General features: G+C 39.6%; 1 protein-coding gene across 6 annotated transcripts in view; it reads left to right on the top strand.

Annotated features, from left to right (window-relative positions):
* nalcn (sodium leak channel, non-selective) overlaps window positions 1–19,173 on the top strand; it is a 213,835-nt gene that overhangs the window by 178,230 nt on the left and 16,432 nt on the right. For all 6 annotated transcript variants that reach the window (XM_051709746.1, XM_051709745.1, XM_051709743.1 and 3 more), the window contains 5 exons: window positions 1,146–1,250; window positions 1,342–1,448; window positions 5,750–5,870; window positions 6,227–6,325; window positions 6,413–6,506. In XM_051709746.1, the coding sequence (XP_051565706.1) occupies window positions 1,146–1,250; window positions 1,342–1,448; window positions 5,750–5,870; window positions 6,227–6,325; window positions 6,413–6,506 (526 nt within the window). The remainder of the gene's footprint in view (window positions 1–1,145; window positions 1,251–1,341; window positions 1,449–5,749; window positions 5,871–6,226; window positions 6,326–6,412; window positions 6,507–19,173) is intronic.

Raw genomic sequence — 19,173 nt, 5'->3', positions numbered from 1 at the left:
TGACCCCTAGTGTCACTACATCGACACAATGTCTCGTTCCCTCCATCAGGGAACAGAGGTTACGAAAGTAACCAGGACATTTTTCACTCTACATCTTGCCATTGCAATCTCTTGGAATGATCATGATTTCAAGCTCGATTACACTTTCTAGTGCTTGATGCACATATGGAGCACTAGATGGCGCTCTAGGAAGCTAATTGAGCATGAAATCATGATTGCCAAGAAAACTACTGTCAAGACTTATAGTGAAAAAGGAGTTACAATTTGGGTGTTCTCCCCCAAAACCAATTGGATCGCTTCAGATGATTAACCCACTGGAGTCTTATGGATTACTTTAATGCTGTATTTATCTACTTTTGGAGCTTCAAAGGTCTGGTCATCATTCACTTGCATTGTATGGACCTACAGAGCTGAGATATTCTTCGAAAAATCTGTATTGTGTTCTGCAGAAGAAAGTCATACACATCTGGGATGGCATCAGGGTGAGTAAATAATGAGAGAATTTTCAGTTTTGGGTGAACTAACCTTTTAAGGAAGGACTTTCCTAATATTATGTTGAGCCGCATGTGCTACCCCAAGGCCAGCAACAGCACAGCATATGGTTGACTTTTCCCATGTCTTACTCTCATTTTTAGTTACAAATTGTATCTTACTCATCTAATGTCTATTCATCTAGGAATATTAGGATCAATCGTACGTCCTCATTACTTTACTGAACACATGCTTTTTGTTGTGCACTTAAATTTAGGGTGTCCTGTTCTAATGAATTCGACTTTAATTTGGAACAAGCTTAGTTTCAATAGATGGTCCTAATTGACTGGAGAGGAAGTTTTGAGTTCTGAAACTTTAATTGCAAAAATTAAGGACATTTTGAATTAATGATATGACCCCTTTTATTAAAGGGCAATAAGCTTTCTTTTTTGCTGTAGTAAAATCTAATGGAAACTCAGCAGAATTTGTCCAGAAGATTGTAGACTTTTTTAATAAAGCTTTGCTCCCTTAGGGTAGTTTGCTCTGAACATGTAATAGTGTTACTGTATATGAAACTAGTGCACTGACACTCATTTTTATGTATTTATTTTTTTGTGGAAAAGCCATTTTGCTTTGTAGTAGACTGTTGACTGGAGCATTGATTTTCCAAACAGGTCTCTATTCTTCTCCTGACACTAATGCTGGTGTTTGCAACCTTTGGGGTACAACTCTTCGCTGGAAAACTTGCAAAATGTAATGATCCTCATATCTCTGCTAAGGTATGAGACAATGCTTGCAACTTTTCAAAATGTGTTCAGATTGGAGCACCTGTTGTACTGTACTGAGAGTTTGTGCTTGTGGATGTTTCAGGAGGACTGCCACGGCATCTTTAGAATCAACGTGAGCATCTCAAAGAACCTGAATTTAAAGCTCAGACCAGGGGAGAAGAAACCAGGATTCTGGGTGCCAAGAGTTTGGTATGAAACAAAACAAGAATGCTCTCTTTATTTTCTTAGTGGTGCTTGCTAATGCAATAGACCTCTATGCAATGCAATTTTGCCCATACTTAGGGTAACTTGTCGATTCAAAACGAGCAATTTAGATGGAGAACAACAACTATTTAAGTGTCAGTTGGAGTAAAAACTAATTTCAAGATCAACTTGTGCAATTGTTGGATGTCATAATAACTGAAATTAGTTAATGATATCAACAATACTAACCTCGGACCATCGCCTCATGTCATCTATCCACTCAGGTGAGGCACCGTCAAAGAAATAATAATAAAAAAAAATGACATTTTGACTCTCTGAAGTGTTGGCACTACAAATCCACATGTTTTTTGACAATTGTTACAAATGTAATACTTTAAACATTACTTTACCTGCCAAGAATATATGCTTTTTCAAGTGAAAACACTGGAGACTGGAATTAAAAACATGCGAACTGTGGAACACTTCCTCGTCAGGAAAAAGGTGGATAACCACATAGCAGCACCCTAGCAACCACCCAGAACACTTTGGTAACCGCATAGCAACAACCAAACATTGTGGCAGCAACTTTTGCAAGAGAAAGCACCACTCACATTTTCCACCCAAATCTCATTAACTTGACTTGTATAATTCAAACATAGGCATTTATTTAAAAAGTAGACTTTTGTTCAGTTCATTCAAGAAGAGTAACTCAAAAATGTCCCTATAAAAGCACTGAATAATTCAACACACACTTAAGACCTGTCAGAGTGCTGACATGTAGAGGTCTGTTTGAGTAATCCCTGTAGTAACATCTCATCTGTGACAGCTCAAGCCAAAGTGATGGATGCTGCCATTGCAAAAACAGCACCAAATAATCATCAGCTTTCATATGTATTTTCCCCATAAGCAATAGGCAGTGTTGCAGTGCAGTTGTATATATATATATATATATATATGAAAAATAACCAGTTTTAAAATAAAAATAAGAAAAATAACCAGTTTTAAAATAAAAATAAGAAAAATAACCAGTTTTAAAACAACCAGAGGGGGCAGTTCTCCTCTGGCTAAACAGCATGAATGAAATGACAAAATTAGTTATCTATGTGTAATACAGATCATGTTTCAAATTATTAAATTGAGTAGATGTTGGTGGCCAATGTTTAAACTAAAGTATTTTGTATAAACTGTAAGATTAGTGACAAAGTTCTTGAAGTCCATCCCGAATTGCATAAATGTACACTGGCGGCCAAAATTTGGAATAATTTACAGATTTTGCTCTTATGGAAAGAAATTGGTACTTTTATTCTCCAGAGTGGCATTCAACTGATCACAATGTATAGTCAGGACATTAATAACATGAAAAATTACTATTACAATTTGAAAAAAATATTCAGAACTTCTTAAACTACTTTTGAGTTCTCATCAAAAAATCCTCCACATGCAACAATGACAGCTTTGCAGATCCTTGGCATTCTAGCTGTCAGTTTGTCCAGATACTCAGGTGACATTTCACCCCACACTTCCTGTAGCACTTGCCATAGATGTGGCTGTCTTGTCGGGCACTTCTCACGCACCTTACAGTCTAGCTGATCCCACAAAAGCTCAATAGGGTTAAGATCCATAACACTCTTTTCCAATTATCTGTTGTCTGTTTCTTTGCCTACTGTAACCTTTTCTTTTTGTTTTTCTGTTTCAGAAGTGGCTTTTTCTTTCTCTTTACTGTTGTACATGTTGAGCGGGTAGAATTCAATGAAGCTGTCAGCTGAGGACATGTGAGACATCTATTTCTCAAACTAGAGACTCTGATGTGCTTATCCTCTTGTTTAGTTGTACATCTGGCCTTCCACATCTCTTTCTGTCCTTGTTAGAGCCAGTTGTCCTTTTCTTTGAAGACTGTAGTGTACACCTTTGTATGAAATCTTCAGTTTTTTTGGCAATTTCAAGCATTGTATATCCTTCATTCCTCAAAACAATGATTGACTGACGAGTTTCTAAAGAAAGCTGTTTATTTATTTTTTTGCCATGTTTGACCTAATATTGACCTTAAGACATGCTAGTATATTGCATACTGTGGCAACTCAAAAACAAACACAATGTTAAGCTTCATTTATCGAACCATATAGCTTTCAACTGTGTTTGATATAATGGCAAGTGATTTTCTAGTACCAAATTAGCCATTTAGCATGATTACTCAAGGATAAGGTGTTGGAGTGATGGCTGCTGGAAATGGAGCCTGTCTAGATTTTATCAAAAATTACTTTTTTCAAATAGTGATGGTGCTGTTTTTTACATCTGTAATGTCCTGACTATACTTTGTGATCAGTTGAATGACACTTTGGTGAATTAAAGTACTAATTTCCTTCAGCAGCAAACAGCAAAATCTGTACATTATTCCAAACTTTTGGCTGCCAGTGTATGAAGGTACAGGGTTTGCCTGCCTGTTTTGTGTAACAGGACCGGAGACACATTATACTATGGGTTGAACACAGAATATCCCAAGGATCAAACATCATCTTTTTTTCCCTCAGAAGAGACATAAAGGTCCATAACACTTCTTAAAGTGAACAGGGATTCTGCTAGGGCGTAATTACAGTGAAAGAGAGAGAATGATTCTCACTCTTTTATCTCAGAGTGTGTGGTAACAGGAAAAGAAGATGATGTCTGATCCCAGAAGTATTCTGTGTTCAACCCATAGAACAATGTGTCTCTGGTCCTCTTACACACAACAGGTAGGCAGATCCTATACCTTCATACATTTGTGCATTTATGTGTAAGTGTATCTAACAGTGTAAGAAAGGGAACAGCAGAAATTGTTTTGTCCTTGCCAGTACAGAATGTGTTTAGACAGTGTTTTTTCAAATTGATCTCACAGTGAAATCGGAAAAAGTAGGTTGAATTTTCTTTGGCTAAAATCGGTCTGTGTATACCGAAATACAAAACATTGGCCCCAGTGGCCAAGCGATAAGTGTTGTTGGATGTATGGGCACGTGTGAGCTCCGGGTGTACTTTCAACGGAGGGGCGCCAAAAGCGAGTTTTTTGATCTGTACTGGCTCTATTACATGAAGAGTAATGCATGTTTTATAAACTGAACCCACCAACCCAAACCCAAAAACCTAAACGTAACCATCAGTGGAGTAAAAACAGAATGTTAGAGAAAAAATGCATTGTCCAAATCACGTTCGTCACTAAATATGCGATCATGATTACTTCCTGGTTTCAACACAGTGCCTAAACCTGGGTCTCCCCCACTGCTGACACAACATGCTTCTGGTCGTTCCACAGGGGAAGGTAAACACACTGGAGCCTTTGCAAAAACGGCTGATAGGAGATAAATAACATTAATATAACTATATTTTTATAGCACCTTTTAGCGATTTAGCACAAAGTACTTCACAAAACATAAAATCAAAACACACACAGTAAAACACAACACATTCACATAGTAATAAAAGCAAGTCTATACAAATGGGTTTTTAAACAAGATTTAAAAACGGACACAGATTCAGCAGCTCTAATATCCCAGGGCAGGCTGTTCCATAATCTTGGGGCCTTCACTACAAAAGTGCTTTCATCTTTAGTTTTGTATCTGGTTCTTGGAACAGCCAAGAAGATCTTAGAGGTCTAACTGTTTCATAAGGAGATGCCGCTTGTTGATGAGTCGGCATAATGTGGTCCATTATAGGGTACCGGAACTCTCAGAAACAACATGCCGGCTTTCCGTGTGTTCATGTTGGACCTTTTTTTCCATTTGTATGTTTGGAAGTCAAACTTTTGCCCTCTAAATGCACACTGAACACTTGAGTCCTTAGTTCCATGGTGTCACTTTGAAAGTGGAAACAAATTAATAAAAATTAGGTTCATATTTAATGCCAAAAGAAAAAAAGAAAAGAAATTTAGAAAATTCTACAAGTCTATTTTTAGGGACCAGTAATAATTATATATTAAACATTGCAAAGTTAAATGCAATGTTTATGCAAATGTAGAGTTAATGCAATGTATCATTACTGTAATTTGGAAAAAAAAAAATCATCCTCATTACTGTAATACAGTAATGAAAATTATTGTGTTTGAACACAATGAAGTTAAAGGCAGTACAACAAATAGCAGTTATACTACCATGTGTACCTTCAATTGTGCCATGCGATGTAAATAATATCACATAATTTTTTCCCTTTGTTGACTCAAAATAGTTTGTTTTGTGGAAGTAAATAGCATTTTTGTGTAAACTATTCCTGTAGGAAAAGCTACAAACAAATATATATATATATATATATATATATTTTTTTTTTTTTTGTGCTACTTTCAGGGCAAATCCTCGGAACTTCAATTTCGATAATGTGGGCAATGCCATGCTAGCTCTGTTTGAGGTGCTTTCACTAAAGGGTTGGGTGGAGGTGAGAGATGTCATCATACACAGAGTGGGACCAGTAAGTTACCATTTAACAAAAATCATACCTGTATCACTCAAGATACATATATCAGCATAATAACACATTGGCAACTGACTATCAGTTATTTTTACTGTATACAGTCTTCTCATTTTGTGTATACTGTATTTGGTATATCATTAGGTGTATATTGTGTTGTGTAACAAGATGTGTAAATTGTGTTATGTGTAAATCAGATGTTTATTGTAATTGTCATACTGCTATGTTGCTTGGAACTGCACCCAAAACTTTAACCCACTGTTGCATTTGTGTATATGGTTGAGTAACAATAAAGGGATTTGATTTGATTGATAAGGACTGCACTGATCAAGACATTCCGTTTTCTTCTCAAACAGATTCATGGCATCTACATCCATGTATTTGTGTTCCTGGGCTGTATGATCGGGCTTACGCTTTTTGTTGGTGTTGTCATAGCCAACTTTAATGAAAATAAGGTATATAACTTTTCTTCCTGTTAGTCGATTGAGGGGCTTGATTTGCTAGCTGATCCCTGATCAAATGTGTTTAATGGGTTTGTTTAGGGCACTGCTCTTCTGACAGTGGATCAGAGGAGATGGGAAGATTTGAAAAGTCGACTGAAGATTGCTCAACCCCTCCACCTCCCTCCACGACCAGGTCAGTGCTCACAGGAGGTCTTCACAATTAAAATGTTGTTATAGTGATGGTTCCCTATCTGTCACTCACTCGACGTTGTGTCGATGTAGTGACACAAGGGGTCACTCTTGGGAGGCCGAGACACCTCTGGTCTTTGATAAAAGGCCAATGAAAATTGGTGAGTGGTATTTGCATACCACTCCCCGAACATACAGGTATAAAAGGAGCTGGTATGCAACCACTCATTCAGATTTTCTCTTCGGAGCTGAACGGTCGATGCTCACTGAGCTGAATTCTCATGACTGTTCATTCACCTCTGCTGGATCAGATGGCGCATTTCAGCGGCTTCTCCCCCCTCTGCACTGGTGCACTGCAGAGAACGCCCCTGGGCACTTCAGCAGAAATAAAAGACTATATTCTAAAAGAGTATATTTCTCTAAAAGAGCGGCACACACGGAACGTCTTTTTAAAGATGCCCTCCCGTTTGTGTGTTATTCCTGGTTGCGGTCATTATCTCTCACCTTCTGACAGTCACAATTGTTGTCTTTCGTGTCTTTTATTTCTGCCAAAGCGCCCAGAGGTGTTCTCTGCAGTGCACCAGTGCAGAGGGGGGAGAAGCCGCTGAAATGCGCCATCTGATCCAGCAGAGGTGAATGAACAGTCGTGAGAATTCAGATCATTGAGCATCGACCGTTCAGCTCCGAAGAGAAAATCTGAATGAGTGGTTGCATACCAGCTCATTTATACCCGTATGTTCGGGGGAGTGGTATGCAAATACCACTCGCCAGTTTTCATTGGCCTTTTATCAAAGACCAGAGGTGTTTCGGGCTCCCAAGAGTGACCCCTAGTGTCACTATATCGACACAACGTCTCGTTCCCTCCATCAGGGAACGGAGGTTACGCAAGTAACTAGGACGTTATTGTGCACCACCTATTGGTGTTCAGTGGCTTTTTTAAAGATTGTTTCCTTTTCTTGCACTTTTTATGGATTATAATTACAAACGAAATCTCTTTTAGACAAAATAAGGCTTTGACTTCATAAATTTACAATGTGCTTGTCCTCTAACAAATTGAGAAACTTCAGAAGTGAACATAGTGAATAACAGTGCTCCCAGAGTTTTACGCTGCATTCTGGGAATTTTTAGAGAGTGAATGATTTAGTGCACTAGAGCCAATCTGTGAATAAAAAACAGCCCTTGAAATGTCTGTCTCACTGGCCTAAACTGTTTACAAGGGACCTCGACTGGCAGTGCTGTAAAAAAGTATATTAATTTGGGTAGAAAATTAATCTGAATAGATCTTACCCTGCTGCCCATGTCCAGGGGAAGCAAGGCCCATCATTATAAATGTTCTTATTTATTCGGTTATAATTTAGGGTATATAAAGAGGACATATCCTTCGGTAAATACATCCCTAGATACTGAATATATGGTGAATTCCAATTAAAATCCAATTAAAATTATACTTATTTACCTGTTTTTGGGTAGGAACATAATTTAGTGTCAAGGCCTGAGTCTTATGAAAATTGAGTGCATATCCAGAGTAGCTCCCATACATCTTTGTAATGTCACCAGTACATCATCTGCGTACAAACAGACTTTGTACAATTATCCCCTCTAAACCACTCTCCTATCTAATTGTTTGTGCCAAGGGTTCAATAAAGAGATTCAAGAGAGTCAGGCTAATAGGACAGCCCTGTCTACATCCTCGTTGTAAAACCATTGAATTAGAAAGACTACCGTTGATTTTTATCATAGCTGTTGGAGATTAATATAATGTATTTATGCATTGTACAAATCCTCTACTGAACCCAAATCTAACCATAACTTGATAAATAAATTCCCAAACAACAGAATCAAAAGCCTTCTCAGCATCTAGGCTAAGAAGGATTGCACTGTGTTTGGCTCTCCACATATTATCATGGGTTTGCCTGTTTCTAACAAAACCAGTTTGGTCCGTGTTTATCAAGAGTGGCATCATCTTTTCCATCCTCTTTGCCAAAATTGATGCAAATCATTTATCATCCGAATTCAAAAAACTTATTGGCCTATATGATTTGCAGTCAAGCTTATCCTTGCCCTCCTTTAGTATCACTGAGATATAGGCCTCCCCCCAAGAAGGGGGGAGAGACCCTCCCATCATAATGTGATTAAAGCAAGTTGTAAGCAGTGTAAGCAGTGATTCCCTCATTGACTTGTACAATTCTGGTGGGAATCCATCCGTACCTGGCGATTTACCGGAATTAAGGGCTGAAATTGCCTTATCTATTTCCTCACTTGAGATCTCATAGGTAAGTTCATCATTATGTTCTTTGCCTAAGAAGGGGAGGTCTAATAAATGTTAATTTTTAAAAACATGTTGTCCATTAGCTTTCTCCGATTGAGTATATAGTGATTTATAATGTTTCAAATGATTTCTGGATTCCCTCTAGCTTAGTTGTTATTGTATTTGATGTAGGGTCTCTAACTTTATCTATTACACTTCCTACCTGCTGCTTACGTTTCCTCCAGGCCAGCAGTTTTGCCACTTTTGGACATGCTTCATAGAACCTTTGCTTCATAAATCTTATTTTCCTCTCAAATTCCTCACTATACATTTTTTTTCCATTTCTTGATTTATAGGTCTCATTTGAATAAGGATGGATGGCTCTTTAGTAGAGCTATGACGCAGTTCCAATTTCCTAAATTTAACTTCCAAATCAAGCAGTTTTTTAGCTTTTAGCTTTTTTTGTAGAGCTGTTCGAGCTATGATTTTTCCCCTAACATAAGCTTTAGCTGCATCCCACAATATAACTGGGTTCACTTCTCCATTGTCATTGTGCTCTAAAAATACTTTCAGTTCTTCTATCATTCTAACTCTAAATGTTTCACTGTTCAGCAAACCTGTATTTAACCTCCAGACGGTTTTCCTTGGTGCATGATCAAGATGTAATTTTAAATATAATCCGGAGTGGTCCGAGAGGTCCATCTGGCCTATTCTGCATTCCCTAATTCTATGCTAAACATGAGGAAATAACCTATTCTTGAGTAAGTGTTGTGACGGGCCAAATAAAAAGTGAAATCCTGGTCCGTACCATTCGCATCTCTCCAAATATCAATTACTGTAGTCTTGCATCATATTTCCCACCTGAATCTCATAGGGGGACTTTTTCCTTCTGTCACTGGTTGAATCTAACCTAGGGTTTAGTAATATATTTAGATCTCCTGCACACATAAGGGTGCCATATTAAATCAAAAATCTTCTTAAAAAAGGCTGTATTTCTCCCTGGGTTGGGTAGTAAAGGTAAACTTTTAGTTAAAGTTTACGTTTAATTAAAACATATCCACCATCTTTGTCCTTTATTTCGGAGATTAATTCGAAACTAAATGAATTTGGTATTAAGATTGCAACTCCCCTTTTCTTACCTGCTTTATATGAGGAATAGAAAGTGTTATGAAAACCCTTTTTTTTTTTAAGTTTTTCATGTTCAGCGTTGGATAAGTGAGTTTCTTGCCAGAATGCTAAATAAATTTTCTCCTTCTTCAATTTAGGATTGTTTAGCCCATTTACATTTAGGGAAAAGATATTATAAAACTGAAAAGACATCTTTCTTTTCTCAATGAACTACCTGTATTTGACACATCCAAACCCAGACCTTAAGTAACAACATAGATAAACAGGAACAAATGAACACCAATAACTATTATACAGTTCTAAGTTAACGTCAAAACCAGACTTCCAGTCAAGAGGAAGCATTGTCTCCACTAGCGACAGTGAGGGGGAATGGCCACAAGGTGGGGCCCCTCGATCACAAATGATATAAGAAAAACAAAAAAACAAAAACAAACCGGGAAATACCCTGAAAAAGTGTTGTGGCACACAGTTAGCTCTGTTTGTATCGGCCCCTAGTTAAAGCAAAACGTTTTAAGAGGTCATTTAAACACTATACATACCATTTTCAGTTCGTACACTCCCTCATGTTAGGAGAAGGATTAATAGATAATTTTCTATAGCTACATTTCCCCCCTGAGAGCTATTATTGGACAGCGCAATTTACAGTTCAGAACTGTTCAAATGACAAAGAGATTAAACAATAATCTGAAATCCTCTGAGTTTCTCCTGAATGCCTTCTTGAAAATTGGATGTACTCCCAGTTCGGCGCTTACGGATTGCACTTCTCGGAAGAAGCACAGTGAGGTTCTCGTCCGTGATGCCTGAGTCCTTACTCATGTGAATTGGACCCACCATGAAGCCTCATTTGGGCCAAGTCCTCCCCTGCTTCGAAGGCGTTGTTATAAGTGACGGTGCCCGAGTCGAGATGTACACGCATCTTTGTCAGTGGTGTTTGAAAGCTAATTTTATTATCCTTAAGCACTCTCTTGATTAGGGCATATTCCTTTCTCTTCTGTTGCACCTCCTCAGCATAGTCATGATCAAAATACACTCTCTTTTCTTGCACAAGAATTTTCCTCTTCCAAGCAGCATGCAGGATTCTCTCTTTCATTGTAAACTGTAGGAACCGGACCACAACTGAACACAGAGGTATACCTGCTGGTGGTTTATGGGCCAATGCTCGGTGAGCCCTTTCTATACCTAGATCTTTTCCCTGGTTCATACCTGTCAAATCACCCAGTTCTGTCTTGATTAAATCCTCTATGAACCGGTGCATGAATTTCCTCTCAATTTTCAGGAACCCCATATATTCGTATATTATTGCGGCAAGAGCGGCCTTCCAGGTCCGACAGTTTAGTCTGAGAACTCTTTGGTTGCGGAGTAGTTGTATTAAAGTATCTTTAACACCAATATCCCACCTTTCTGTTTCTGCCATGCTTCTCTCCAGATCCTCCAGACGATAGGTTGCTTCCTCAATTTGAATGGTAGCATGAATTTTCTGGTTTTATTTCAGTAGTCAGCTCATCTAACTGTTCTTTCAAATCCTGTCGAAAACTCACTCACAATTCAGAGTTATTTTTTCATTTCTGACTTCCAGTCCCTCATCCCTTTGGCCATGACTTTGCTCACTGCTTTGCGGATAGAGCTAAGTGTGGCCACCATGCCTCCATCCTCCTCGGAGTCGCCATCTTCCCTTAAACCGACTTTGCTAGCGAGATCTCTTGCTTCCTTATCAGCTTCTTTCTCTTTAACACCTCTTAACCTTGACCCTGAACTAACGTACTTGAATTTCGGGGATTATATTTGGCCAATATCAGAGCTATGTCTTATGCTGCCATTCTGTGTCACGCGCCACCTGAAGTCCCCTTATCTATTTCAGTGTGAAATGTTAAGCTAGTTTAAAAGCCTTTTGGAGACACCAGCACACCAGCACCCGAAAAAAGCATATCAAATCAAATCACTTTTATTGTCACACAACCATATACACAAGTGCAATAGTGGGTGAAAGTCTTGGGTGCAGTTCCGAGCAACATAGCAGTCATGACAGTGATGAGACATATACCAATTTACAATAAACATGAGATTTACACAACACAATTTACATATCTAATATACACAATTACACACAACACAATATACAAATAATAATATACAATGTACAGTATACAATACATACAATATAGAATACACATTATACAATAAAAATAGTATATATAGTATATATAAAATATACAGTAGGTTGTATTGTACTGTATTGACATTCAGGCTGTCGGTTGATAGTCAGTTGCCAGTGTGTTGTTGAGAGAGAATATAATTTATGACAGTCCAGTGTGAGATAATAAGATTAATAAAGTGCAGTGCTGATGTATATTGATCGTGAGTGATCAAGAGTTCAAAAGTCTGATTGCTTGGGGGAAGAAGCTGTCATGAAGTCGGCTGTTGCGGGTCCTGATGCTGCGATACCATCTGCCTGATGGTAGCATTGAGAGCAGGCCATGGCTCAGGTGGCTGGAGTCTCTGATGATCCTCCGAGCTTTCACACACCGCCTGTTATATATGTCCTGGAGGGAGGGAAACTCACCTCCGATGATGTGTTTGGCAGTTTGCACCACCCTTTGCAGGGCTTTGCGGTTGTGGGCGGTGCTATTGCTGTACCAGGCAGTGATGCAGCCAGTCAGGATGCTCTCTACAATGCTGGTGTAGAACCTTGTGAGGATGTGGCAGTTCATTCCAAACTTCCTCAGCCGTCTCAGGAAGAAGAGGCACTGATGAGCCTTCTTCACAATGGCCTCAGTGTGGACGGACCATGTGAGTTCCTCAGTGATGTGGACACTGAGGAACTTGAAGCTGCTGACTCTCTCCACCGGTGCTCCATTGATGGTGATGGGACTGTGTCCACCACAAGCTCCTTGGTCTTGCTGACGTTGAGGGAGAGGTTGTGCTCCTGACACCAGCATGTCAGAGTGTGCACCTCCTCTCTGTAGGCTGTTTCATCATTGTCAGTGATCAGACCTACCACCGTCGTGTCATCAGCAAACTTAATGATGGCATTGGAGCTATGTTTTACCACACAGTCATGTGTGTACAGGGAATACAGGAGTGGGCTGAGAACACAGCCCTGCGGGGCTCCAGTGTTGAGGGTCAGTGATGAGGAGATGTTGCTGCCCATTCTAACCACCTGGCGTCTGCTTGACAGGAAGTCCAGGATCCAGCTGCACAGTGAGCTGTTTAAGCCCAGAGCCCGGAGTTTCACATCAAGCTTGGAGGGCACTATGGTGTTGAATGCTGAGCTGTAGTCTACAAACAGCATTCTCACATAAGTGTTTCTTTTTTCCAGGTGGGAGAGAGCAGTGTGTAGTGTAGATGCAATGGCATCATCAGTGGAGCGGTTGTTGCGGTAAGCAAACTGCAATGGGTCCAGTGAGGGAGGCAGCACAGAGCAGATGTAATCTCTGATTAGTCTCTCAAAGCATTTGCTGATGATGGGGGTCAGAGCAACAGGATGCCAGTCATTTAAGCAAGTGATTTTGGATTGCTTTGGTACAGGTACAAAGCATTTGGTGGACGTTTTAAAGCATGTGGGGACCACAGACAAGGAGAGGGAAAGGTTGAAAATGTCCGCAAAAACACCAGCCAGCTGGTTCGCACACGCTCTGATGACGAAGCCCGAAATGCCATCTGGACCCTTGGCTTTATGGATATTCACCCGTCGGAAGGATCGGGGTACATCTGCTACAGAGACGGAGAGTGAAATAACCTCTGTAGCTTCGGCTGCGAGAGCTCTCTCCGTGAGGGCGGTGTTATTTCCCTCAAAACGAGCATAAAAAGTATTTAGCTCATCCGGGAGAGAGGCAGCAGTGTTCATGGCGGAGTTTTTATTCCCTTTGTAGTCCGTGATGATATTAATTCCCTGCCACATGCTTCTAGATTCAGTGGGGTTGAAATGTCCTTCAATCTTGTCCCTGTACTGGTGTTTGGCTGCTCTGATAGTTTTGTGGAGGGCATAACTGGCTTGTCGGAGGTCCGCACATCAAATGCTGTGCGAACATCGCTATTTATCCATGGCTTCTGGTTGGGGTAGATCCGTATTGTTTTGGTTGGAACAACATCCTCTATGCACTTTCTGATGAAACACATTACGCTATCAGCATAAACCTTGATGTTGTCATCAGAGGCGGACCGGAACATCTCCCAGTCCCTGTGATCAAAACAGTCTTGTAGCGTATAATCTGATTGGTCCAACCAGCACTGGATCGTTCTGAGGGTGGGTGCTTCCTGTTTTAGTTTCTGCCTGTAAGCGGGCAGAAGCAGAATGGAAGAGTGGTCCGATTTACCAAATGGTGGGTGGGGGAGGGATTTGTAGCCATCCCGGAAGGGAGAGAAGCAATGGTCCAAAACCCGGTCCCCTCGTGTGTTGCAATTGATGTGTTGGTGGTATTTTGGTGCGATTGATTTGAAATTGGCTTTGTTAAAGTCCCCGGTCACAATGAACGTGGCCTCAGGGTGTGCGGTTTCCTTCTCACTTATACTCCCATACAGTTCCTTGAGTGCCCGGTCTGTGTCGGCTTGTGGCGGGATGTACACAGCAGTGATAATGACCGCTGTGAATTCCCTCAGTAGCCAGAATGGTTGACACAGAAGCATGAGAAATTCCAGATCAGGAGAGCAGAAAGACTTGATAGAATGTACGTTCCTCTGATCACACCAGGATTTGTTGATCATAAAACATACACCACCACCTCTGCTTTTACCTGAGAGGTCTTTCGCTCTGTCCGCTTGGTGCACGGAGAACCCCGCGGGTTCGATGGCTGAATCTGGAATCTCAGCAGACATCCAAGTTTCCGTAAGGCAGATAATGCAGCAGTCCCTCGTCTCTCGTTGGAAAGAGATCCGTGCTCTCAGCTCGCAGAGCTTGTTGTCCAGAGACTGAACATTTGCCAGTAGAAAACTGGGTAGCGGGGGTCGATTTGCGTGATGTCTTACTCTGATGAGAACGCTGGCTCTCCTTCCCTTTTTCCTTCTGCGTTTCCATGACCGGGCTGCCCAGACAAAGGGCTCCGCTGGCATGTTTGTAAACAGCGGGTCGGCATTGAGGAATTTGACATCCGGTTTACGGTGTGCAATTGCAGAACCAATGTCCAAAAGTGTTTGTCTGTCGTAGACAATAAGGCAGACAACATCGAAGACAAAAAACATAAGAATTGTAAACAAAACAAACAAAAAACTGCAATGTTGTGTCGGAGATCACAACGCAGCAGCCATACTCGGTGCCATCTTGAGTCCAAGTGATTACAAGATAGTTACAAGCAATGCTGGTATTTTCAGCAGGGAAGTCACGCAATTATTGTTTTCATGATCGATCACTTCTGTCACTTCTAAAGATTTCAGTACCCGGTTACTCGTGCCCATCCCTGGCATGGATAAATGTCTTAAGAACAGCATCACTTCCACTCTTTTTCCATCTTCCCCCTCTCTGCCAACCAATGAGCTATCCCTACTCTTCATGTGCTTTCAGGAGACTTTAATCAGCTCTCCTCTGCTGTAGTAGGGAATAAAATAATTTAAGTAGTCATCAATGGGTAAACTCCCATGGCAATCACACACTGATAATGATGATGATGAAAATCACTCCACTTTTGAGTAACAAGTTATACTTGCATATCATACTATGGCTGAGTCAAAGAGAGAAGACTCATTTTGATTGTCCCTCTGTCTCATGTAGATTGATGATTGATTGATGGATTCATTGAGCAGTTGCAGGCTCTGTTTGACTGCAGTTGGCATGCATGGAAACACAATTTAAAGACACGTTTTATAACATCAAGAAAAATAAACACAATTATCACAGTAGTTAATTATACAGGCATATTTTATGTGGCAATTAGACACAAGAAAAATGCCATTCTACTGACAAGCACACATATTTGATTGATATGTTTTGAACCAAACTCCAAATGCAGCAATGAACAGATTTTCAGTTCTATTCTATTCTTTCAGTTCTTTTCTATTCATTTCCAGTAATTAAACATGTCTGAATTGTTCAATTATCAGTTTAACCAATAAAACAACATGCAGCACCTCTTTGTAAATTACAATATAATTGCTCCACAATGCTGCCTTTGTAAACAATGGGCTAAACTGGTGGTCTTTAACATGGAGACAGTGTGCCTTCCTCCAGTACTGATAATTTTATTTTTATTTTGCTCAAACAAAACTTGCAGTTTGTGGACCAGACTGCAACCTCCTAAATGAAATTCCTCTCCAACAATGATCAAGTGTTTATAATGGTTTAGTTCCTTTCTTTTTGCTTTTCTACAACTATAAAGCATAATTAACAACCATATATTGAACAGGGCAGAGCAGTCTCAAAGAGCAAAAACTTATATTTTCTATAATTAGTGGTGCTTGCTACAGAAATGCAAGCATCACTGTTACTATTGTTCATATTGCTTATACTCAGGGTTAAACGTTTTTTAAAAACCATTTGTGCTATGGTCATGATATCTCAAAATGTGCAGCCTGTTAAGGAAAGGTTTTATTGATTTTCTACACTGACTTCACCTGGCAAACTGGCAATCAACGCTCACATTTTCTTCAGAAAATGTAAAATTCTTGTTATCTGTAATTTATTGTTGTGTCAGACCTATGTACAATTGAAGTCAGAAGTTTACAAACACCTTAGCCAAGTACATTTAAACTCAGTTTTTCACAATTCCTGACATTTAATCGTAGAAAACATCCCATGTCTTAGGTCAGTTAGGATCTGTACTTTATTTTAAGAATGTGAAATGTCAGAATAATAGTAGAGACAATGATTTATTTCAGATTTTATTTCTTTCATCACATTCCCATTGGGTCAGAAGTTTACATACAATTTGTTAGTATTTGGTAGCATTGCCTTTAAATTGTTTAACTTGGGTCAAACGTTTTGGGTAGACTTCCACAAGCTTCTCACAATAAGTTGCTGGAATTTTGGCCCATTCCTCCAGACAGAACCGGTGTAACTGTCAGGTTTGTAGGCTTCCTTGCTCTGACATGCTTTTTCAGTTCTTCCCACACATTTTCTATCAGATTGAGGTCAGGGCTTTGCGATGGCCACTCCAGTACCTTGACTTTGTTGTCCTTAAGCAATTTTGCTATAACTTTGGTGGTATGTCTGGGGTCACTGTCCATTTGGAAGACCCAATTGTGACTGAGCTTTCTTCATGGCTGATGTCTTGAGATGTTGTTTCAATATATCCACATAATTTTCCTTCCTCATGATGCCATCTATTTCTGAAGTGCACTAGTCCCTCCTGCAGCCAAGCACCCCCACAACATGATGTTGCCACCCCCATGCTTCATGGTTGGGATGGTGTTCTTTGGCATGCAAGCCTCACCCTTTTTCCTCCAAAAATAACAATGGACATTATGGCCAAAAAGTTCAATTTTTGTTTCATCAGACCAGAGGAAATTTCTCCAGAAAGTAAGATCGTTGTCCCCATGTGCACTTGCAAACTAGTCTGGCTTTTTTATGGCAGTTTTGGAGCATTGGCTTCTTCCTTGCTGAGCAGCCTTTCAGGTTATGTCGATATATGACTCGTTTTACTGTGGATATAGATATTTGTCTACCTGTTTCCTCCAGTATCTTCACAAGGTCCTTTGCTGTTGTTCTGGGATTGATTTGCAATTTTCACACCAAATTACATTAATCTCTTGGAGACAAAATCCGTCTCCTTCCTGAGTGGTATGATGGCTACGTGGTCCCATGGTGTTTATACTTGTGTACTATTGTTTGTACAGATGAAAGTGGTACCTTCGAGCATTTGGAAATTGCTCCCAATGATGATTTTTTTTCTGAGATCTTGACTGATTTCTTTTGATTTTCCCATGATGTCAAGCAAAGAGGCACTGAGTTTGAAGGTAGGCCTTAAAATACATCCACAGGTATACCTCCAATTCAGTACACCTCCTATCAGAAGCTAAATGGCTAATTGTCTAAAGGCTTGACATCATTTTCTGGAATTTTCTAAGCTGCTTAAAGGCACAGTTAACTTAGTAAACTTCTGGAATTGTGATATAGTCAATTAAAAATGAAACAATCTGCCTGTAAACAATTGTTGGAAAAATTACTTGTGTCATGCACAAAGTAGATGTCCTAAACGACTTACCAAAACTATAGTTTGCTAATATTAAATCTGTGGAGTTGTTAAAAAATGAGTTTTAATGACTTCAACCTAAGTGAATGTAAACTTCTGACATCAATTGTATATGCTGTCAAGCTCTGTGCCCAATCAGTATCACCATGACAACCCATTTCTTTCTTTCTTTCTTTCTTTCTCATTCAATAATATTTGTGCATGCTGTATAAGAACAGAACATAGCAATACTGTAGCTATAGAGAGCTGTCGGTGGAGTTTCCTTTGTGCTTCAGGTAGCCTGCACTCTGGACTAAAATAAAAATCCATTCTTTGTCAGCACTTGACAGAGTAACCACATCAATTCTCCAATGAAACCAGTTTCAAATAAGCCGTCTGCACTCTGTGACTGTTGAAATGAACTTGTGATTACAGTGCATGATGAATGCCACTCAGACCTTGTGACCTTTAGCTAAAAGACCACAAAACGATGATGTGGCAGGTTTCAAAGTAATGCCAAATGTAAAGCTCATACTGAGTACATTGAATGAACATTTGGGACACTTTTCTCTTGCTGAGACCTTTTAGTTGGTGACAAAGGAGTGCATATTAATTATTCAGAAGGTCTGAAGAGTGAAGTCCATGAGTGAATTTTTACCAGGTCTTTGTTGTATAAATAGTAGGGCAGAACAGTTGTGACACACATCATAATTGTCAATTATTTCCCTAGGTATTGTAATTGTAATGAATTTGATTAATATAATTTTGTTTTAAAAAGACTTATGTTTGTGGGGAAATGCATGCCATACTCTTTATGGAGGCTTCACATCCAAAACAAGCTGAGAACTGAGTTCCTAATTTACTTTATGCTATTTTATATTACACTAAATCAAGACAGTGCCTAAACAGTCAACTTCACATTTGTCCTTTTAGCAGAATGAAAAACAAACAGTTAGTAGACCTAAATTGAATGCTGAAATTGATACTTTTCAAGCTTAGTTACAGTAATTGTAACAGCTGTAATTGTAATCTTAACAAAATGGGTACATTTTCTGAAGAAAATTTGAGTGGTCCTTGCCGTGGCAAAACTCATCACCAAAGACCTTAGTACACTGCCCCAAGTGAAAAGAGCCCACACCCATGTCTGTAAGATGTTCTGGTGCAGATATATTAGTGTTGTTCTATGGTTGCTAGGGTGT

Source organism: Myxocyprinus asiaticus, chromosome 11 (assembly GCF_019703515.2).
Source record: "Myxocyprinus asiaticus isolate MX2 ecotype Aquarium Trade chromosome 11, UBuf_Myxa_2, whole genome shotgun sequence".
In the NCBI taxonomy this organism is placed as follows: domain Eukaryota; kingdom Metazoa; phylum Chordata; class Actinopteri; order Cypriniformes; family Catostomidae; genus Myxocyprinus; species Myxocyprinus asiaticus.
This window is presented reverse-complemented; position numbering and strand designations above follow the sequence as displayed.